This window comes from Amphiura filiformis, chromosome 15 (genome assembly GCF_039555335.1).
Source record: "Amphiura filiformis chromosome 15, Afil_fr2py, whole genome shotgun sequence".
Lineage (NCBI taxonomy): Eukaryota > Metazoa > Echinodermata > Ophiuroidea > Amphilepidida > Amphiuridae > Amphiura > Amphiura filiformis.
Genome location: NC_092642.1, coordinates 39,680,198 through 39,704,879, shown reverse-complemented (window position 1 = coordinate 39,704,879; position 24,682 = coordinate 39,680,198). Strand labels below are relative to the sequence as shown.

Sequence of the window (24,682 nt, the reverse complement as noted above, 5' to 3'; positions counted from 1 at the left end):
TGATGCAAACACATCAAGACATCTGTTTGTGTATGATATCGCTTGGGGCGGCAATGATGATATTACAGTGGAAACTCATTATAACGAAGTTGTCAGGGACAGAGAAATTAGTTCTTTATATCCAAATTTCGTTATATCAGGGTTGTAAAAACAATAAATAACAAAAGAATTTTGTATCTTGGTTCTGGAAAAATACTTCTTTATAACAGGGTTTTTCTTGTATCCGATTTCGTTATAATGAGGTTTTACTGTAACTTGAATTCACCAACTACAGAATGCAAAAACCATTATGGGTGTTGTAAGGGATATACCATGTCAAAGTTTGAAATGAAAGATGTCACTCTTTTTTTCTTTATTATGGGCTTCTTCTTTTTTTCATATCAAAACATCAGTAAAACGTATTCACTAATAACAAGATAGTTATGAGACTGAAAAAGTACTTGATTTTGGTTGCTTTATGTAGATGACTTCAGGTGGTACAGAGAGTATTTTAATGGCAGTATTAGCAGCTAGACAAATTGCGTATGCAAGAGGAGTAGAATATCCAGAGATGTAAGTAGAAATCATGGAATAAATAAATTACCTTCTCAACAGGAGAGATACCCGAGTGGGTTGGATATTAGCATATTTAGCAATGGTATTGAATTCCAAGAATTAAAATTAAGAATTAATTCCAAGAATTAAAAGTGCTTGACCAGATTGACAGCCTCATCCCCAACTTTACAAAAGCAGATTTTGGTATCAGCAGTTCGGTTGGTCGGTATGACATCACTCGCGATAGATTGCTTCATCCCATTGGATGTTTTTGCCAGGATTTGGCTGTTCCATCTCGCGCATGAAGGGGACACTTACCGTTGTACTCAATGGGGGAAATCACAAAACATCTCATAAAATAAATACCTCTTGGTGAAACAATTCAAAATGTTTGATTTCTTATCATGGGAATAAACTCCCAATAATTTATAAAACGAAAAGCAAATTGAGTGTGTTCTATGCGGAGAAAATTGGCTGGAACTGAAAGGCCCTGTGCAAACCAATAGGTGTTTCGCAAGAGTGTCCCCTTTGAGGGTAAGTGCAATGGATGGAACAACCCCGACCAAGAGAATGATGCAAAAAAAATTTGAGGAGTGTTATTGATTTTCGAGATATGAGTAGATCACAGAATATACCTATTTCTTTCTCAATGTATGTCTTAAAATTATGGAATTTTCTATTTTTTTCAAGGTGTTTACTTTTTTGTTAATGTCTGTTTGTAGAATTGCTGGAGACTCAGTTCATGCAGCATTTGATAAGGCTGCCTTTTATTATCGGATGAAACTCATCCACGTACCTGTGGACCCTATCACCAGGAAAGTCAATGTTAAGGTGAGCTGAGTGGTTAGTAGAAGAGACTGGGCAGTTATTGAAAATGCAGGTTAAATGAAATAAGAAAGTAAATATATAGTGAGCTCAAGTGAATGTTGAGTAGGTGATTATATTGGGCTTAGATTATTTATGTTCAGCAATTCATGTGTTTATTAATAACTTTTAAAAGTTATGTTCAAAATATTAAAATTTTGAACAATATACGTGTAATAGTAAAAATATATCATTCGCTAAAATTTTGACTTTTCTATTTCACTCGGCTACTCCTTGTGAAATAGAAAAGTCAAAATTTGACCTCATGATGTATTTTGTACTATCACACTCATAGGCATGTAATATTTGTATAATATACTAGTTATCTCATTATAATAATTATATTTCTTATACTATTCCACAGGCTATGAGGAAAAAGATAAATAAGAATACTTGTATGCTGGTTGGTTCTGCACCCTGCTTTAATGCTGGTGTGATAGATCCTATTGAGGATATCGCTAAGGTAAGAATTGGTCAATGAAAGCGCATTGTAACATTTGCTGAGGAGGACACCCTCAATGTTTTTCAAAATTCTAATTTTAACATGGTTGTAATGTGCTTTGATGAACTAAAATACCATGCAAAAATCAAGGTACTGTGTTCAACTGAAATTTATAGTATAAAAAAACAAATTTTATTCAATATCAATAAATGTTGGCCCAAAATGGCTGATGTTACATGATTTTAGCAAAATTAAACAAACAAATCTCCCAAAACTTAAAATCTGAGTCGGTTTGGCCTGTAAAACAAGGTGTTTTTTTTGTCACCTAGTGGACATAAGTCTTTGTGCTACTAAATATAAGCCCAAAGCTATTTAGGAGCAAACTTTCATATAACAGCTAATGGATATGTCTTTGTTCCACTCAACCATCAAAATCATAATCCAAGGCTTCAAGGAACTCGCATAAATACCAAACATTTGTTTTTATCCACCATCAGCTTGGAGTCAAATACAACATCCCTGTGCATGTTGACTGTTGTCTAGGAGGGTTCATCGTACCATTCCTGAAAAAAGCCGGATTTGATGTGCCGCCGTTTGACTTTATGGTGAAAGGAGTCACTAGTATTTCTGCAGATACCCATAAGGTATGTTATGCAATGAAAAACTGTTCTTGTTGATGCCTGAAGGCAGGCCAAATGCATATCATACTCAGGCCTGTAAGATTTCTGCTTTTTAATGGAAGTACGCTTTTTTTTCATTTTTCTGACAAATTTCAATTTCCGCTTTTTTTAAACAATTATAACATCAAAAATCAAAATAGTGTCTGTGTACTTCTAATAGCATTACATGTCGCAGTAAAACAACTGAGAAATGAGATTAACGATGCTTGAAACGCAGGTCATAACATTATTGCGATGTTGTGGAGTGAAGGTCACACATTTTTTTATTCGATCCGTACACATTGTGTAATATCTTTGTTTAGAACTGCGCCCATCGGCATGATGTTAAATGGTGCCATGGTCCCTGTGGGGATATACGTGATTGTTCGTAAGAGATTTTCTATCCAAACCATCCATCAGAAGTGTGACATTTGATTTCATAAAGCTTACACTCTTCAATTATTTCCGGTGAAATACGCATGAATAGCATTGAATTTGTAGTTTGGTAGGTAATTTTCCCCTTTGTTTTTAAAACCCCATTCACAGGCCTGATCATACTAGCAGTCGCAGTGTATGATCTAAAAATCGCTAGAGATCAAACGCTAGTAACATTTTTACAATCGCTAGCGACGTAGTAATAAAGTTGTCTTCAAGTTAAGGGATCTAAAATGAGCGTTTATTAGCGTTTCGACAGTATTTTTTTGTGGGACATGAGAGCACCTCAGACCTATCGATTGCATTCTGAATCTGAAGCATGTCTTTCTGATATCAAATAATTTTCATTTTTGAAAATCACAATATAGTACAAATTTTATGACAAATTATAAAAATTTGATATTTTTCTAATTTTTGATATATAACAGTCCTCGAAGTAAATTATATAAATCTAATGATATATTCTTAAAGTGTATGTAGCAGGGAGGAAAAGCTGACGGTCAATTGAAAATTTTGACCTTTCATATTGAAGCTATGGATTTTTTTCCCAAAAGACCTAATTTTTTTGGTGTTTTGGGAAAAAAATCCATATCTTCAATACGAAAGGTCAAAATTTTCAATTGATCGTCGGCTTTTTCAACCCACCTACATACACTTTAAGTATAAATCATCAGATTTATAAAGTTTACTTCGAGTATTGTTAAATATCAAAAATATCAATTTTTAATGATTTGCCATAAAATGTGATTACATTGCGAATTTCAAAAATCAAAATTATTTGATATCAGAATGACATTCTTCGTATTCAGAATGCAATTCGATATGTCTGATGTGCTCTCATGTCCCACAATAAATACTGTCCAAACGTTCATACCCCTTCCCTTAAGTGCTTGCTAATTTGGTGCATGTTTTTCATGTATTTCTGATCATGTTATTCATTACAGTATGGCTTTGCTCCCAAAGGCTCATCAGTGATTTTGTATTCGGATAGGAAGTATCGTGAAAATCAATTCTTTGTTGCCCCTGATTGGACAGGGGGCATCTATGCTACCTCAACTATTGCTGGTAGGTACAATTGGCTATGCTATTTAAAATACACACTACCCCTGTGGAAGATTTAGCTTTTAAGCCAAAAAGTCTTCCACAGTGGGGAGTATGAGTTTTGAATAGAATAGACAATTGGGTAATGTCCATTTAAAATACTCACTCCAGTTGTAGAAGATATAGGTAAAGCCAGAATTCAGAAGGAATATAGGTTTTAAAATGATTAACCCTGACCAATTACTTTTGAAAAACATACTCCCTCTGTGGAAGATATTTCCCAAAGGGGTAGTGTGGATTTCAACTGGCTGGGATAGCCCATTGCCTTTTCTTGTAATAATAGATCTTAGGACTTTGCACACATCCAGAAGAGTTTAATGATTGAGATTGTGAGAGAGCGTGGCTCAGTAGTTAGAATTCTTGCATCTGGTGCAAGAGGCCCTGTGTTTGATTCCCGGCCATTTGAAACTTACAGGGTATTGACTTGGGGGAAAAAAGTCTGCATTTAGTTGGCGATATCTATAGATTTAATTCAGACTTCCGCTCCCCATGGTGCATTTAGAATTGGGTTAATGAAACATGAGAGGATTCTGTCCTTCGGGAGGGGATACAAAGTTATTGGTCCCTTGTACAGAAGAGTCAACCTTGAAATCAGGTATAGACACTGCTTGGCTACATAGTGATTTACATATAGATGCAATGAGCAACAACATACATGTGCATGTAAGTCCAGCTGTTAAAGTAAGAAATGAATGAAAATGCATCCGTATATCTCTAGTTGAATCAAAATTTGTACTCTACATTTATACATGTTTCAAATATCAATATCATTGACAGATTTGTTTTCTTATCACAGGGAGTCGGGCTGGTGCAATTATTGCCGCATGTTGGGCGACACTTATGTACATTGGTGAAGAGGGATATGTAAAATCTACCAAACAGATAGTTGATACAGCTAAATACATTGAAGATGGGTGAGTCAAACCAAGGTTTCTGTAAAACCTTTATCACACAGCTGTGACTACTGATAGTAGGAAGGGATTAATATTTATCCGCCCTAATTCTATAGAAATATCGTACGGAGCTGATGCTATGGTAGTTTCACTCACACCTGTTGGTCTGCCAAGATAGGGGCGGCATTTCATCCAAGTGTTCATTAGACTATTGCGCAGAATGCCGCATATACTATGACATATGTAAATTGTAGTGCTCTTTGAAGTTCATTACAAGAATGCAAGTATCTACCGGGGCATACTTTTTTCATAGATATGTATAATGTACAATGAATATGTAAACCCAGTCTGATTGTTCTCCTTGTTTCAACATCATACTTGTACGAAAGAGGATTGGTACGTTTGTATAGTTGGTGAACAATTGCACATTGTAGAAGACAATTTGGAGTTGTGCTACTGCAGCTTCGCTTTCTGAGGCCTAAAAAAATAATTTTTTTATTGTTTGATTGGCGTAACATAAAAAAAATTTGGGTAGGTTGGTCGGCAATTTTTTTTTTACTGTTTTTTACACACACATTTCAAGCTGTAAATTGTGTATGATAAAGGCCTTGGAACTTTTTCTTCTTTTTTTTGTTTAATTTAAATTTTTTAAATTTAAGAAAAAAAAGTCTAAGGTCAGGCCTATTTTTAGGGAATTCGGTCGGGTTACGCCAATCAAACAATTTTTTTAGGCCTCTGATTTCATGGCCTTAGCATAGTGCCAAAACTTAATTGAGGAATTATTTGGAGAATAAAAGATAGGAATTTCTTGTTTGTCATAGACAATGGACAGGTCCAATAATTAGTTTATTTTTTAGTAACTAATAGATATTAACCCCCTGAACACTACTGAACATCTAACAGCATTTCTGATTGGTTGATTACTTAAAATTCTTAAAATTGCCAATTATGACTAGGCTTTAAACTATCTATGGTCAAACTTGCATTTGCAGATTCCTTGATTGGTTCAAAATTGGACACAATATTCATTTTGGCCAATCGGCAGATAGTTCTCATAGGGTTAACATCAAACTCAATAAATAAATGATTCTTTGAGCAACATATTTTCCTAGAGGTAATTTTCTTTTTGTGATAGTTGCTTTTAATCCATTTCAGATGTCGCAAGATCCCTGGTATATACGTCATGGGCAAACCTGATACAAGTGTAGTAGCCATTGCTTCCAATGATATTGATATATTCCGTCTCTATGGTGATTTGACTAAATGTGGCTGGAGTCTCAATTCTCTGCAATTCCCATCAAGGTAAGAAGGATGGGATATTCAAGGTGAAATTCATACACCCCCTGTGGAAGACATGACCTAAATAATCTCCCACACAGGGGGGTGTAGAATTCAAATGGAGTCACCCATTCAGGTAATCCCATTTCAAATTCACATTCTCTGTGTGGAAGATTAAGGGCATGTATGACATAGCAAAGAAGCTTATACAATCAGCCAACCAAAATAAAACACTGAAATGCTTTCAATCCCATATCAAATCCAAGAAAAATGTTAAAGATGGTGAATTTATAAATATTTGTAGAAATGGAGATGTCATGCACTAGTACCCTAACCATTAGGCCACACTCTCCCTGGTCAAAATGCAACTGTTGGCTGTGAGTGAGTTACTTACAATTCAATAACAAATTCTTTTTATAATGAAAGACAGAGATAAAAAAGACTAGTTTCGTCTGGCGTCATCTGTCAATTAAACTCAAAAGCACGGTTTGTTTACAAGTGTCGTGATGATATGAGTTGCTGAACACAGCGGTAAAAACGGGCGCCTTATTGTTAATTTTGCACCTTCAAACATACAAACCATAAAGTTAGGTTTTTATAGTAGGATACTTTCTTTCGCGAAGGTACCATGTCAACAATGCCTAGAAAAGCTGCTTTTTGCCTTGTTAAAGTACATAATTTTTCGCCATTTACTGCTATTCCTTTTCTCTCCGATCGGCACCAGATAAATCGACCTTCCTTGTACGAGCTATTAACCAATCAAGGAACGTAGAGAATTTGATTGACAGTGACGTCAGACGCAAACTAGTCTTTCTTTTTTTTTATCTCTGTCTTCAATTATAATGCCATGAGAGTTTACTTTTAGGCCAGCTTGATAGTAGAGCAGCCAGCTGTATTTTGTTGCCATATTTCATGCACTGATCTACACGCTTCATAAACCTTTAAATAAATCTTAATTACCATGTTGGGTGGTGGGGGTGTCCCATCAGAATTGGCGGCAAAGATGGCTCTCATAGGTTTTGTGTAAAACCCAAGGATTTTTATAATAATACAACATTGAAATTGACAGAATTTTACACACAAATCCTATGGGATTGACACTTTGCGGCCTACAATTTTTGACTGGAAGTCACAATATTACCCAAAGTGCTCAGGGGACATGATATCCCCCTAATTACCATGTTAATCTTGTGATATCAATGTTTTCTCGTAGCTTCCACCTGTGTGTAACTATTCGCCAGTGTGCAGATGGTGTAGCTGATGAATTCTTGCAAGACGTCAGAACCTGCGCGGCAGAAATCATGAAGAATCCATCAGAGAAAGCTTCAGGATCGGTAAGCTTTGTCTCATTTGGTCAGCTGTTCCAGTTGAAATACATACACCCCCTATTTAAGACATGACCTTAATTGCACACACAAGGGAAGTGTAGATTTCAATTGGAGTCACCCATTCAGGTAATCCCATTTGAAAGTCGCACTCCCTGTGTGGAAAAACATAGGGGGTTTATGGATTTCAACCGGAATAGCCCAATATTTATTATTAATATGCGACTCGTTACAGCAAAAAGAACCTGTCGTCCACGACACACATCTCCTTTTGTGAAGGCCGACTATAATTATAATCCTACCATTAATACTATAACAATAGAAAGGGATTAGCTGAGATTATTGGGTGGGCATTATTCCCAACATCTTTTTTAAAATGTTGTGCAGTCCAGACATGCTGTAGTCTATATCACTAACTCCAGTCAGTGGCACTAACTTTAAAGTTCAGCATGTGCTGCATTGAATTAGCGTTGGTTGTTGCATGTACACATATGCCACTTTGATCGCGCATGTAAAAGTATGTACAGGTACCAAGTAATGCTAAGCTAATGCAGAATACGCTGAACTTCAAAGCAAGTGCTGCTGACTGTTTTGGTCACATTTTGAAGATCGTCGTATTAGTATGGTCGTTGGACATTTTGACCCGGAAAAAATTGGTAAAAAGCTGATTTTTGCACCAGACAAGCAGAATATATCATAGAACATCATATCCAAAATCCCCAGAAATCCCCCTTGGGGAATTTGTTTTAACCAAGATGGCCGCCAAAATGGCCGCCACAACATATAATTAGCTGTATCTTAGCTTCTAAAGAAGATATGATGATGATTTTAGTGTCTTTGAATAGGTTTATGAGGTCAGAGAATTCAAATTTGTACAAATCTAACACACTGATGTCTTCAATCACACTGAAATCCAAGATGGCGCCAAAATGGCCGCCACAACATATAATTAGCTGTATCTTAGCTTCTAAAGCAGATATGATGATGATTGTAGTGTCTTTGAATAGGTTTAAGAGGTCAGAGAATTCAAATTTGTACAAATCTAACACACTGGTGTCTTCAATTACACTGAAATCCAAGATGGCCGCCAAAATGGCCACCACCACATATGATTAGATATATCTCCGCTTCTGAAGCAGATATGATGATGATTTTAGTGTCCTTGAATATATTTCAGAGGTCAAAGAATTCAAATTTGTGCGTATCGAAAACACTGGAATTTTCATACTCACTGGAATCCAAGATGGCCGCCAAAATGGCCGCCACCACTACGTGTTATGTTTAGGTATATTTTGGCTTATGAAGCAGATATGATAATGATTTTAGTGTCTTTGAATGTGTTTTAGGCAGAAGTCAATTTTGTATTTATCAGCTTTTATCTAAAGTACTAAGTCAATTCTTCACTCACACTGTAATCCAAGATGATCCTCAATATGGCTAAAATCAAACATGCTTAACTGTATATCTCAGCTTCTGAAACCAATATAATGATGATTTTAATCTTTGAATAGGCTTTTAAGAGAATGTAGGTTTTAGATTTCAATGTTGCGATTACTTAAAACACGGACATAAGTGCTCAGTAACAATAGAAAGCTACCACCACATGACTTTCTATATCTCAGTTTCTGAAGCAAAAGTAGCTGTCTTCGACTTCATCTGCAAGTATAATCGCCTCAGCGTTTTGGCAATTTTCTCCTCTGTAATCTCCACAAGCTGTGACACATTTAAATCCCTTTTTGTGACAGGAACATCCGTTATTTCCACAAGGACTCCTGGAGGATAATTTACATTTGTATATCGTACAAACTTAAGCAAGCCTTTTGGTGCTGTATCTACATCCGTAAGGACCGGTGCTAATCTACGGTGTCAGAGAGTTTCAACCCCATTGATTTGGATCCAAGTTATTGTTTGTGAGCTTTCTCCAAAGTATGACCTGCAAAAGAACACTCAGACTGTGAAAATATGCTGCTCTTTTTAACTAGATGGAAGCTTTTGTGGATCAAGTGATGCTTTATTTGATGATACCATCGCCATGAATTAAGCGAACCGCAGACCGTTTAAAGAATCTTCTCCTCTGCCACCACATAAGATACTCTGATGCCATTTGTACCAATCTGTTCTAATGTCACCTCAGGATCGCTCATCTAGGATGATATCTGGTGCAATTCTTCTTATCTTCTGCAACAAACTTGTTGTCCAAATGTTGCAGAAGTGGAGTCACAACCACTCCATGCATGGTATGGATAAACAAGACCTGAGATGGAATGTCAATACTTCACCAACGTTGTTAATGTCTTGAACTTTCCAACCCACCAATATCAGCCATATTCTGTTCCCCATTGGCACTTCTCTTCCTTGTCTTGAACATTGAAGGAGTCTTGAAGGGTACATTCCACTATCAATGTGTCAGCATCTCCGGTACTATTGTGCACCATCCATCGACTCAGCAGCGAGATAAACTGGCATTTGTTCTTATCATATTCAGCTCACAGAATCTATGAAGGTTCTCACCATGACCAGCAGACCTTCCTCTCGAATGAGAAGAACAACAGTCAGTTTATCTCGCTGCTGAGTCGATACTTGGAAACCAATGGTCAGATCGTGCACAATAGTACTGGAGATGCTGACACTTTGATAGTGGAATGGAATGTACCCTTCAATTTGCAAGACAAGGAAGAGAAGTACCTGTAGTAGCAGATGACACAGATATACTTGTCCTTTTGATGTACCACTGAGACCAGACTATGGCTGATATCTACTTCCATTCAGAGAAGAAAGGGTCGGTGGTTTGGAAAGTTCAAGACCTTGTTAACAAAGCTGGTGAAGTAGTGAGATCCCATCTCTTGTTTATCCATGCATGGAGTGGTTGCGACTCAACTCTGCAACATTTGGACATGGAATTTCAGGAAAGACAAGTTTGTTGAAGAAGCTAAAAGAATTGCAGCAGATATCATCCTAGATGAACGATCCTGAGGCGACATTAGAACAGATTGGTACAGCTGGCATCAGATTATTTGTTGTCTTATATGGTGGCAGAGAAGAAGATTCTTTAAACGGTCTACGGTTCGCTTAATCCATGGCGATGGTATCATCAAATAAAGCATCATTTGATCCACAGCTATCGACAAAAGCTTTCACCTACTGAAAGAGCAGCGTATTTTCACAGTCTGCGGGTTGTTTTACAGGTCATACTTTGGAGAAAGCTAACAAACCGTGACTTGAATCCAATTTAAAGCAATGGGGCTGGAAACACTCTGACATCGTACTAGCACCGGTCCTTACGAATTTAGATGCAGCACCACATAGCTTGTTAAGTTTGTACAATACAATTGTAAACTTTCCTCCAGGAATTCTTGTGTAAATAACGGATGATCCTGTCGCAAAAATGGACTTAAATGTGTCACAGCTTGTGAAGATTACACAGGAGAACATTGCCAAAACGCTGAGGCGATTATACCTGTAGATGAGAACGAAGACAGCTACTTTTGCTTCAGAAGCTGAGATATATATTCACATGTGGTGGCAGCTATTTGGGATTCTATTGCGACTTGCACTTCAGTGTTTTAAGCCCGGGTTTTAAGTAATTGCAACAGTTCTCTGACCCTTAAAACCTACATTCTCTTAAAACCTATTCAAAGATTAAAATCACCATTATTGGCTTCAGAAGCTGAGATATTTAGCTAATCATGTTTGATTTTAGCAATATTGGATTGCAGTGTCAGTAAAGACATATACTTATGAAGATAAATACAAAATTGACTTCTGCGTCACCTAAAACCTATTCAAAGACACTAAAATCATTATCATTATCTGCTTCATAAGCCAAAATATACCTAAACATAACATGTGGTGGTGGCGGCCATTTTGGCGGCCATCTTGGATTCCAGTGTGAATGAAGACTTCTGTGTTTTAGATACGTACAAATTTGAATTCTTTGACCTCTGAAATATATTCAAGGACACTAAAATCATCATTATATCTGCTTCAGAAGCGGAGATATATCTAATCATATGTGGTGGTGGGATTTTGGCGGCCATCTTGAATTTCAGTGTGATTGAAGACATCGGTGTGTTAGATTTGTACAAATTTGAATTCTCTGACCTCTTAAACCTATTCAAATACACTAAAATCATCATCATATCTGCTTTAGAAGCTAAGATACAGCTAATTATATGTTGTGGTGGCCATTTTGGCGGCCATCTTGGATTTCAGTGTGATTGAAGACATCAGTGTGTTAGATTTGTACAAATTTGAATTCTCTGACCTCTTAAACCTATTCAAAGACACTAAAATCATCATCATATCTGCTTTAGAAGCTAAGATACACCTAATTATATGTTGTGGCAGCCATTTTGGCGGCCATCTTGGATAAAACGAATTCCCCAAGGAGGATTTCTGGGGATTTTGGATATGATGTTCTATGATATATTCTGCTTGTCTGGTGCAAAAATCAGCTTTTTACCAATTTTTTCCGGGTAGCCACTGTTTTTCCTCTTCAACGACCACACTATATGTACTTGTGGCCCTTGAACATGTTTAAAACAAAACTGCCAAGAGGTTACATAGGAGGTTTTGCTTTAAACATGTTCAGGGGCCAATGACACATGGGCTTTTTTTCCTGTCCAGCGACGAAATACAAAAATGTTGTACAGCAAAAATATTCAGATTAGGTTGGAGTGAGTACAAAATATATTTCTTAACAAGAATCCATGTTTGTTTTTGTTTTAGGCTGCTTTGTATGGAGCATCCCAAGGCATCCCAGACAGGTCGCTAGTGACAGACATCAGCAAGGCCTACTTGGATGTTTGGTTCAGCACAGATGTGTACGATGAGAATGACAAAGTAAAAGTGGAAGCCAACGGTACACACTAGTACTCAATGGTTTGTTAGGTAACCCAGCATCTAGGGCATTGTAAGAAAACATCCTAGTGTATTCACAGTTGTTTTGAAATTGAATTAGATGGGGTTACATTTTTTTCTGTCATCAGAAAACTACTCCCTATTCCAAAAAATACAGCACTAATTTTTTTGGATTAAAGAAAATATTATCCTGTTTTGCCAAATAAAACAGCTAAATCGTAATTCTTTAGTTAGTTCTAACTGGCAATAAAAGTCAAATTTGAATAGTTTTGCAATTTCAGGGGAAATGGGCCAAAAACATGCAATTTTGCACAATATCTTACAATCACAGTCACAAAATTGCAAGACTTGGCACAAGTCTAAGCATTCAAAATTTGTAGTATAATGAATTTGCGCATAAATTTAACATATTATGTTATTTTTGATAATTGGTTATAAACAATGTAACAAAATGTTTTTTCCAAAAATAAGAATGCATTATCTGAAACTAGTCTTAATACAAGTCTTTGGGCTTGATTGTCACAGCATATGAAAAACACCCAGAAAATGCATATTTTTGGCCCTCATTTGCACAAATTTGCCAAAAATTAAAATTTGATTTTTCTTGCCAGTTAGAACTAACTAAAGGATTAGGATTTAGTCACAGAATTATATTTTTTTAATCCCCCAAAATTAGTGCTGTATTATTCTGGAATGGGTAGTAGTTGATGAAAATAAGGGTGTCTAACCAGATTGTAGTTTAAATCCATACACCCCCTGTGGAAAACAAGGCCTTGATCTCTCGCACAGGGAGTGTAGATTTCAAATTGGGTCACCCCTTCAGGTAACCCCATTTGAAATTCATACTCCTTGTGTAGAATATTAAGGTCATGTATTTTATAGGGGGTGTATGGGTTTCAAGTGGAATATCCCATTAACAGCCTTTTCTCATAACCCCATTGAAATTATTGGCCTATAGTCTGTATACCTTCCATGAGTCAGTAATTTACGTATTGTTTTTTTATTGTTTATTGTATCTCTAAATGTAATGATGAGAAGTATATAAAAGTATACATTTTCAGAAAGGAAATGATGAAATTAAAGGAATCAAACTAGCATAACCGATTCCTGCAAAAATTAACATTTTTTGAGAAAATCTCAAAATTTGATTTTACTTTACTGACTCGAAGAAGATATACGGACTATAGAATGTTTATGTTTACTTCAGGCAGTATGAACAAAAACACAGTAGTTTGGTATTTACCGCCCCTGAAGTTGTGCACTGTTCTACAAGTCACTAGGATGCACATGTTTATTTCTAGAATCCAAATCACTTGATCAATTTCACATAAAAAAAAAAAAAAAAAGAATGTTTGGGTGATGGGCCTCAATGTGTGGTAGAAAACACTATGGACTATTCCATTTAAAATTCACACTACCCCTGTGGAAGATTTAGCTAAAGTCTTCCACAGAGGGAGTATGAGTTTCGAATAGATAAATAACTGGGTAACTTTTATTTGAAATACCCGCTCCAGTTTTGGAAGATGTAGGTGAAGCCATAACACAGGGGAGTATGAGTGCCAAAATGATTAACCCTGACCAATTACATTTGAAAAACATACTCCCCCTGTGGAAGATATTTCCAAAATCTTCCACATGGGTAGTGTGGATTTCAACAGGAATAGCACAATGTGTGCAATCTGGTCAGGCACCTTTAATTATGGATTTGGCACCTTTAAAATCTGAAGATGACAAATCTAAAAAAGAAAAGAGGCTCTACCAATTATACTCAGTTTGTTGTGAGCTAATGTTAATCAAAAGCAGGATTTTTATCAAGTTATAAAGTATAAAATTACATTTTGGAACATTTTTTAATTGAGTGATTTAATCCATTCTTTTTAATACAGAGATGTCACTTTTCCGGAAATCCCGATTTTTTGAAAATTTGACAAATTTGCCTGAAAAATAAATCCAAAATCAGCTGAAAATTCTGGTTCAAATACTGGAAAAAGTCACGAAAATACGGAAATTGTAGCAATTCCAACAAGTCAAAATTAGTGCAACGTTGCCAGTTTGATTTCAATATTTTTGGTTCCCGGTAGTTTGATGAGTCATTTACATTTTCGTGGCAATTGATAGTTTCTGAAACCATCGGAGCAGAATCATTTGCAAATGGCTGTGAGGGGCAAGAGCTTCGCTCGCTATGCTCGTTCCACTTCACAATAGTTCAGGATTTTTTTTAGCAACCCTGTGGCATCACTGTTAAAATCATATATAAATCTTAAATGACATCTTTAAAATATGTAGAAAAAAATGCACAATCTGTTAAGCGTAGTTCACTTGCACAATTTTAATGTGTACCAATGCACTGATATTACTTAGTGCAATCACACAAAGGCATGCAGCAAAGTGTCCTTTGAGGGACAATTTTTATACTATGTTACTTGGTACTTATTAAGCTGTAAGTGATGTAATAATCGGATTAACTACCATAGCAATAGATGAATACAATTTTGAATAGATCGCCCTGTACTACAATGCTCACGCGGTACCTATGCATTGAACCATAGATGTCAAAGATCTGCTGATCACTCGCACCTGTAAGATGAGTATCTTTGAAAAGAGCGGTATTGTATTCAATCTAAGATTGCAGACATACACGGGTGATAAGTGCAACCTGCTTGTAGTACAGGGCGATCTATTCAAAAAATGTATTCATCTATTTCTATGATAGTAGATCCGATTATTACATAACTTTGACAGCGTATTGTACTCTCTGATGCAATGCAAGTTAATGTAAAATGTATTACAGTATTTGTATATATTATGATAATTACATGCAAATATAATGCAAAATCTATGAACAAAATTGTGAAGTAGTGAGTTATGGTAAATGAATATGTGATGTTTTTTTTTTCAAAAGCAATATTTTTAAAAATATGAGTTTGGAGTGATCTGGTTTGTGTGCAAATTTGACACATAGGGCAGAGTGTAGGTCAAGTGTCGGGAATTTAATCACAGCATTGAATATAATGATTAGTCCATTTTCCTATATCTGTTATTATTTCTGTCTTACCTCCAAGATTTATTATGAGAAAGTAGAGTTAGCTATAATATATATGTATAATATTTAAAGTATTAATTTTCTATTTTCTTGTTGAATCATGTTTGAAAACATTATCTATACACACCCGTAATTAGAGCTCCCTTAAATTGATTTTACATATTATGTACAGGGTGTCTCTAAAAGAACTCTACCATCAGAGAATTTAATTTTTGAGTATTTTGGGCATTTGGGCTGTGGAGCAAATCACACATGGCTTTAAGGAAATAAAATACTAAAAAAGGTAAAGTTCTGTCAGAGTCACCATGTAGTTAGTTAACACATGATAATTGTGCAAGTGCTCTAGTGCAGACTAAATTAGGCATTCAACATGAAGCAAGATTGGGGATGACATGGCTATGTTTTCATTGGGCTATTGCAGTTGAAATCCATACACCCCATATGAAAGGCTTGACCTTAAGGCCAAAAAAAAAAATTGTTGTGTTGCCCTCAAGTGGGAAAATGGGAAATTTGGGTAGGACGGTCGGATTTTTTTTTTTTTTTTTTTATTTTTTTTTTTTTAAACCTTTAGTTTTTAAAAATCCCCTCAAATATTTAAATAATGCTTCTTCAATTAGGGGACATTTGTCAATTTTGACTTCTGGATAGCTGTTAGACATCAATTAAAGACTAGTCTTTCAATAAAATATTAATTTTAAGTGAAAAACATTGAGTTTTTGAACAAATCTGTAAAAATCATCATTCAAAAAAAAAAAAAAAAAATTGCACCCCTGATTTTTCAGGATTTAGGGTCGGACGGTTGAGGGCAACACAACCATTTTTTTTTTTGGCCCAGGGAGTGTAGATATCAAATGGAGTCACACATTCAGGTAACCCTATTTGAAATTCACACTCTCTAGAAGATTAAGGTCATATCTGCCATAGGGGGTGTATGTATTTCAACTGGAATAGCCCAAAGACCGGTTAATTTCTGTTTATGTTGTATAGAATGAAGTACAGTTCAATTTCCCTCAGTCAGCCATGGTGTTACTCATAAGTGAAAAATTTGGATCAGAATTATGTGCACCTCTGCATTGGTTATTTGAAGCAGGCCTTCAACTAACTTACGTGAAGCACCACTTATAATTTTAGTAGCCTTAATAGCTCCATTATTCATAAGAGCAGAGCGACTAATGGATGGGTGCAGGGACAGCATCCCTTGAAGGTCCAGAGAGGTTTTGAGTGGCTTAGATAGGCTATTTTTGCACACATTTCTATTTTTATATAGCACAATAGTACAATAAATTCAGATTCAAACATCAAACATGTCATAAGTTTACTGAGTGGAAGTAAATAATTTGTTTCATGAAAATCCCATACTGACATTTTTTAAACCTTCTGTCAGTGTACCACTAGGAATGATGCACTGTACCATAAATGATGCGTGAGTACTTCAAACAACTGCAGTGATGATCTTAATCCTCTCCACATGGGTGTCGACAGCAGACGATTTTTGTTGAAAAATTCAAAAATTAGAGAATTGTACATTTTCATGACCATATTTGGAATCAGCATGAAAAATGCAATACAATGAGTACAAACAAGCCTAGTTTTGGTTCAGTGATTCTTGAGATTACTCTTGATATTTTGAGAAAATATTTCAAACTTGGACTTTATATGCTGAAGCCTATGGCCAGCATGCAGAGTATTAAAACGTTTCAAATCTTAAAGATCAGGTGCTAAGGCTGTAAAAATTTTAACCTGGATAATAGAGAAGGCTGAATAAGAGAGATTGGATTGGAAATTCTTTTATATTAACACACTGTTCACCAAATGTATATGTATTACTCAGCTCTGTGTATTACTGACGCTTCAAGTGCCTGATGTATTTCTTGTCTAACATACTATTCTTTTATAAGCCATTTATGAGCCATTGTGAGTTTACATTAAAGTGATCAATGTGGCTTTCTTGCACAAAAAACATAATATCTTAATGCATTTCACTAAATAAAAGGGGCATTAAAAAGTGGTTATAAATTCATAATTTATATAAGCAAGATGAGTTCATAGAGCAGGTGCAAAAAAAACTAGAGAGTGCTGGGACTCATTGTAGCCCTTTGCCTAATACTGTGGGAAATCTGCCATATTGGAATGTCACTCATGGGGTCCAAAATTAGGTACGCTAATATGGTTCACAAATGAGTACAAGTTCTCCCCGTGTAATCTCTTTGCTCTGTGTAGATACTTCATAAATAAATGCTAGTAATCATCTCTGATATATGTACAAAGAATGTGGTAGATTAAGAATACAAGGTACACTTTCTGCAAGCAAATTATAGCCGAAGACAAGATCTCCCATTTCTTGGACAAAATATGTTTGAAAACTTATCAGTATAATGGTGTAGGTTATTTGAGTTGTACAATAGTCATTACTTGCAGTATTATAGTATTGATAAAATTAATTAAAATTGTATAATAGAATTCGCTTGTTTTTTCTTTTAAATATGTATACTGTTCCAGAATTAGTTGTAGGTGTTCACACTCTACAAGTTTCTGATATGGCATCGGTAATGGGGGTTGATTCCAGTTATAGCAGCCATAGGTTCCCTAGGTAAACATAACTGTGTTCATATATTGTAAAAAGGTTATAATGCGGTAATGATTACTGATTTTGAATTCATTAATGATAACCAGTGCTTGAAATAAGATGGGGCCCTTGAGCCAAAAGTGCGACAAAATCAGTGCATGCGCACCGATGGGCCTGCATGGCCCATGAAATGTTGTCACATGGTCAATAAGAATGTTTACTTCAGCTATATCAATTCATTGCATTGCATGTTGTTGAATTGCAAGTTTTCTTAAGTGTTAGAATGTTGATCATTGGAGTACATTAAATTTTTTGGTTTGGGCCTGAAGATTTCAAACCCAGACCCAAATGGCCCTTCAATATTTTTTTTACTTATTTCAAGCATTGATGATGACCAAGGTCAATATTGAAATTAGCCTAATTAGCCAAAATTGTTGAAATTTCTCAAAAATTGTGGCAATTTGCATTAAAATTTGACTTCTCATATTGTGAATATAAATTGATATATGGACGGGTCCACTTTCAAATTCTCAGCGGCATAGTCCCTACCCAAACCAAACTTAAGTACCCCAGGTATTATGTATCATGTAATGTATTCATTTAGTGTATAATCGGTACCAAAGAGATTATTTGTGTTCATATTTTGCAGCAAATTAATCTTGTAACATTGTGATTGTTTACAATTTGTTTTTGTGGCTCCAAGTAAAGATCAAACATTCCCATGTTCATGAGGACCAAAACCAAATTAGTAAAAAGTCACAGTTAGTATTACCCATGTTATCCAAATTATATATTCTCTGCCAAGTATATGTAAATGGTTTGCCTAATTTGAGAGTAAGAGAAAGATTGTTTTGAATAATACCATCAATTATTATATATATGGTATTGTAAAGGTAGGCATGTCCATGTGCAGATTTTTTTTATTTTACTGCTTAAAAGCAGAAGGGCACACAAATAGAAATGCTAATCTTAAGGGCTCCCGATGAACAAACCAAAACCAATTTGGAATTTTACATTTGGTAGTTACATACAATATAAAATTTCTCAGCTTTCACCATCTTGTCTAATGAGCTTGATCACAGATGTTACAGTCCACTGCTTCTCCTGTGAGACTTGACATCTGATGAATCCTTGTTTCCTGGAAATGATGTTGGTTCTGGGTGATATACGCAGTCATGAAACACATGGGGTTTTTTAAATGGAAATTAAGCCATACACTAGGAAAACAGATTTGTACCGGTACCTTTAAGTTTTTAATTCTTCAATAATTTTGCGGGTGAAACGTCTGTGTGCTTAGCAAGGAATACGAGTTGTAATACTACTTTATTTATTTTTAGTAAATTTATTTTTAGGACTATATAGTCTGTCTCTTATGTTGAGAGTAACACCATGTTGGATTTTGCAGTGGCAAATTCGAATCGCACATACTAACCTAATCCTGCGAGGTGTATGCACACATGCAGAAGGGCCACACGCTGGATGCAACTGCATAAACACACCGATTCAAATCTACCACAGAAAAATCCAACATTGCGTTACTCTTAACTTGAGTCGATACAGATTATTATAAGTGTCAGGTAAATTGATAGTAATTGGTTAAGGCACAGGTTTTGTAAACCTGAGGTCCTGGGTTCGATTCCCAGGCGGGATCAATTTTTTTACTTGTCTCCTTTATAATTTGCGACGGCAAACCTGGTGAAAATTATGTTTATTATATATAATTCCCGTCCATCATGCCATCGTTTTTCCAAGTTGATAGTAATTGTTATTAATTAAAAGACGCACAGGAGGATGCATTTCAATGTTTAAAATATATGGAACAATGTCAGGTTTTTTATGAGAATTTTTTTATTAAGTCTTTCCAATTGTAAAACTGATAAACTGCGCAAGTTAAAATAGAAAATGATAAAGTCCTTGTTTGATGTGATGGATAACGCTAGTATTATAAAATGTAAAAATAAATTCTGTGTTATTAAAATTGTAATTAAAAGGTAAAATTAGTTATATATTTATTACAAATATCTAAAATGTTGATTTTAAATAATATATGCTATCAAAATTCAAGTATACATTTCAGGCTGAATTTACCAAAACTACTACAGATGAACCATAAACAGGCAAAATGAGGATTGATGGTTAAATGAAGTGGGACAGACGCAACTGCTACACACATGTACAGATTATTTTACGGTCTTTCCCATAAAAACGAAGACATGCCATGCTCTATCGTGTATGCACAAAGGCACGCAACGCCTGAGCTATAGCTGGACTGTCTATTGGTGCTTGTGTGCAGTGCCATTGTGACAAGATCACTCTGAACTTCTAAAAATTTGTGTTCAAAAACAAACATAATCAACAGGTCAATTTGGACACAACTGTGCAGTCTCAGACCACCCGATTATGGTGGGAAAATATGACATTTTTGTAACACATAAGTTTCACTGTCGTCGACCAAGACAATTGACAAACGAGGGCATCAGTCTAGGCACTTATTTGGGGAGGGTGCTAATTACTTGAATATGGTACACACACAGGCACCGATAGGCAGTCAAGCTATAGCCTGGAGAGCAGTAGTAGCATGCCCAATGGCAACATAGCCGGAAAGCGTAGACGACAATATGTTACACTTTACACTGCATATGTTTGAATTTTGGTAGTGATGTGTGGATTTATTAAATCATATTTTTGTCATTTATTACAGCCTGATATGAATAAATTTACTCTTAATTTCATACCAAAAACAGTAAGTGGACGCAGTTTGGCGTCCATGTGTGAATAATTCATTGTCTAGAGGAATTCTTTGTAAGAGAAGAAAATTAAGATTTAAAATTATTTGTCAATATTCCTCTATGGTGGTTTTATTAAAGTTTTCATAAATTGTAATCCTTTTCCCCAATGACCGAAAACTCAAAATTTTCGCTTTTGCCAAAATTTTCATTATTTTGCATAACATGCACTTTTTGTACATTAGACGCATCTACATCCGTACGAGTGGATTATTTTGTACAATTACAATTTTGGGTGGAATATCAACCAATTTTGCCCGAAATTGCCGCCAAAAGTGGAAATTTGTGTTTTTTGCCTTAAAAGTGGGGATTGGGGGAGAAAATTCCCCCTCCCATAGTGCCGCCATTGGACATTGTCCCTTTTTTTAGGTGTTCAATTGGGAACTAATGATCCATCCATTTCCATTAGCCTGAATTCTATGCATATGCCAGGTAAATAAGACCCTGCAATATCTCACCCTTGATCTTGGTAATCAGGAAATTCCATCTTCCCCTAGCATCCGTAACCTGGGTGTTATTTTTTATTACTCCATGACAATGGCCGATCACACTACCAATTTGTCTCTGCATTACCATTAACTGGCAGCTGCGAAATCTCAATCGTATCCGTAAATACTTAGATACCGACACTTGTCATAACATTTTCCGCACTCTCATTTTAGCCAAACTGGACTATTGTAACTTACTCTTAAATGGTATAGATAAAAACACCTAAACCGTCTTCAAGTCCTCCAAAATAAGTCTGCCCGTCTTATCTTCAGGCAACCGAGTCGCAGTCATGCCTCTCCTCTTCTCCAATCTCTCCACTGGTTGCCTGTTGCCCAAAGAATACAGTTCAAGAGTCTTCTCCAGACATTCAAAGCATTTCACACTCAATCACCTGATTCCATCTCTTCTTATTTTCAACCTCGGACCCACAAAACATCTTATGCGCTTCGATCTGACGCTGCTGTCACATTTGAAGTGCCTCATTCCAAGAAACAAGCTGGCGATCGCGCCTTTTCACAGTGGGGCTGCGCCTTTGGAACGAGTTGCCCACCACTGTCCGAGGTCAAGAAAATATTACCACATTCAAGAATCTCCTTAAAACCCACCTCTTTCCCACTGATTAGCTCTTTTTCCTTTCTTGTCTTTCTCTCTTTTAGCGCTTTGCCTACTTTTGTAAAAGGCGCTTTATAAATCGCATTGTTTATGTTTATGTTTAAATCAATTGAATTTTGAACTTAAACCCAATCTGTATAGAAATTAACTTGTGTGTAATAAATGGCAACCTCTCAATGGTACTGTTCCGATGACCTTATTGGTGAAAACATTCAAAAATGACATTTTTATTTCACAATTTTTATTTGATGTTCAAAAAATGAAGACAAATTGCCATTGGCAAAGTATAATGGGCGAAACCGGTGAGTTTTCAAGGTACCCCTAACACCTGATTTATTGATAAAATTAAAAAAAACATACCGCATTGGATTTGTAATCGCTCGGGGACACAAGACAAAACTTTTTTTGGCCTAACTATAGAAATGATCAAATAATTAAGCTCTTTGGTTGACTTGCATGATATACAAATCCTTCACTCACTCAATAAGAAATAAAATAATACAGCACCCTTGACCTTGTCTTTCGCAGGCAATTTTACTTCATTTAAGTACATTATAATAGTGTAAAAATCAGAATTTTGAGGACAAATTGAGGGCGTCCTCATGAGCAACTTTCCAGTATTTCTTTAAAGTAAAATTATGGGGTAGATGAACTTATATGCATTGAAATAATTTCTAACATAATCCAGGGACTGCACTGCACAGCATGAAAGGTTATATTTACATGAACAAATACAATGGCCATTTACCATACGATATATAGTCTGACCTTTTGACATGTTTATATGTATATTGGTGTGTGCATGGGGCTGTATATTGGTGTGTAGGGCTGTATCTGGAGGTGTGCTTGTGCATGTGGACATTTTCAGTAAATGGAATACGAATACATGGATAAATACCTAGTTGGATAATAATCACCATTCTAAGTGTTATCAGTTGGTGAACTTACAAAAGTTTGAGTTCATGATAAGAGATATTATGGGTACAGGAAAATACAATCTTTAACTGTGCTTTCAAATATGTCAGTGTCAATAAAATATACTATATAAATAATGCTTAGGTAAGCTTATAGGTACAAAGTTTGTGTTTATAGATTACCAGATTGTAGGATACTGATCGAGCTATGACAGGCAGCAAGTATGATATGTGGATTTGACCTGTTGGATTTTCAATAGGTCATCTGAAACCAGATTTTATCACATGTCCTGTGTTGTCTATTGCTGTTGTGATTGGAACTGAGGTTTTGCAATATGGACTTTTCCAAAGGAGTACACAATATTTTTGTAAGTTTACTGATAGTTCTAATTTTTCATGAATTCTGTTTACAATTTAAATCAGAATTCTTAAATTTCAACTAAATAAATTGTGTCAAGTAAATCTGAAAATGTTAGCTAACAGTTAATGATTAAATTCCAGATTACTGAATTTTTACTTGCCTTTTAATTTCAATATTCCTTGCATCCATTTATTTATTTTGATTGATTGATTGATTGATTAATTAATTGATTGACATGTGTTTATTTCTTCATTCATACATTCATTGGACTCATAATCCGAGAGCTTGCTCGAAGTGCGTGGGTTCGATTCCCCGTCCCACCACCGTATTGCGCCCTTGGGCAAGGTGCTTTGCCTCGCTTGCCTCACCCCACCCAGGTGCAGTGGGAAGCTGTTAAGGGTCACAGTCGTTGTACTGATGGACCCTGCGCCGCTTGTAGGCTGCAAATATGGTTCCAACATACTCTAATGACGGTGGAATAAATGTAAAAGCGCTTTGAGGCTGTTTACGGCATAAAGCGCTTTATAAATATCTACATTTATTTTATTTATTTAAGAGAGATCCAGATAAGAGAGGTTAGACTGAATTGGAATGTTTTGAAAGTGATTTGTTCTTTTAGTGTCAAAAAAAACCCAAAAAACTCAAAACTTCTGCACCCTATTTGTTTCCTTGCAGGAAATCCTTCTGGTTGAGTTAGATGATGCCCGAGTGTTAATCAATGAGTCATGTAAACATCTCCAACCATGGCAGATCATTGCTTATACTGCTGTATCAGTAGCTACCATCATGTGGTTTTATGGATGGCTGTTTGATCCAGAAATATGTAAGTACATCAACTTCAGATTCCAGAAAATTGCAAAAGTTTTGCAAATAAAATGTGAATTTCATAAAGCCTTTGACCAAAGTTGACGTTGCCTACAATTAACAATCCCCTTTTTTGTAACATTTCAGTCTTGCTTTTTCTGATACAACCTAGGGATACAACTTATGTTTGTGTTATATATTTGATGTTCACTTAAATTCTCCATCAATAATCCCAGTGAAATTGTATGAAAATACTGTTGGATTGGCTTAAAAGTTAAGGATGAATCAATAAAACTGAAATCTGTAAAACTGAAGAAAACTGGTGTTGATAATTATGAAGTGCTGTTCAATTGCATGTCTGATTGTCCATATGGACAAGCTCCCTAAATATTAACCAAAATGTAGCATTTTACCCTTATTGTGTTTTGTAAAAATGCAAATTTTTAATTTTTTTTCCTTCTGATCTAGTAAATCACTAATAGAACCTTCCTTTAATGGCGATACCCCTGAGCAGTATCCGGAGCAGTACCAAATGGGGAAATCCCCTTTACTCCTTACCCTAGTCACCCCTTTATCAGTATCAGCATGTGCAAACCTTCAAATTTGTATTGTGTATTGGGTCTGAAAGACTTTTTAAAGGTACATACAACAATATCAGTATACAATGTATTTTCAGACTCCTTATTTATATAATTAGTTATTTTCCATATAATTAT

The 24,682-nt window shown here is 35.7% G+C and overlaps 2 protein-coding genes across 2 annotated transcripts in view; both read left to right on the top strand.

The window, feature by feature from the left end:
• LOC140171621 (sphingosine-1-phosphate lyase 1-like) overlaps nucleotides 1-13,308 on the top strand; it is a 30,112-nt gene extending 16,804 nt beyond the window's left edge. Inside the window, exons 7-15 of the mRNA XM_072194907.1 lie at nucleotides 464-552; nucleotides 1,257-1,365; nucleotides 1,763-1,861; nucleotides 2,338-2,484; nucleotides 3,879-3,999; nucleotides 4,832-4,949; nucleotides 6,084-6,230; nucleotides 7,420-7,540; nucleotides 12,260-13,308. Coding sequence (XP_072051008.1) covers nucleotides 464-552; nucleotides 1,257-1,365; nucleotides 1,763-1,861; nucleotides 2,338-2,484; nucleotides 3,879-3,999; nucleotides 4,832-4,949; nucleotides 6,084-6,230; nucleotides 7,420-7,540; nucleotides 12,260-12,403 — 1,095 coding nt within the window. The 3' untranslated portion in view covers nucleotides 12,404-13,308. The remainder of the gene's footprint in view (nucleotides 1-463; nucleotides 553-1,256; nucleotides 1,366-1,762; nucleotides 1,862-2,337; nucleotides 2,485-3,878; nucleotides 4,000-4,831; nucleotides 4,950-6,083; nucleotides 6,231-7,419; nucleotides 7,541-12,259) is intronic.
• Nucleotides 13,309-22,728: 9,420 nt separating this feature from the next.
• The window catches only part of LOC140170948 (sphingosine-1-phosphate lyase 1-like), a 45,227-nt gene continuing 43,273 nt past the window's right edge, over nucleotides 22,729-24,682 (top strand). The window contains 2 exon segments of the mRNA XM_072194142.1: nucleotides 22,729-23,169; nucleotides 23,838-23,985. Of these exon segments, the coding sequence (XP_072050243.1) occupies nucleotides 23,137-23,169; nucleotides 23,838-23,985 (181 nt within the window). The 5' untranslated portion in view covers nucleotides 22,729-23,136.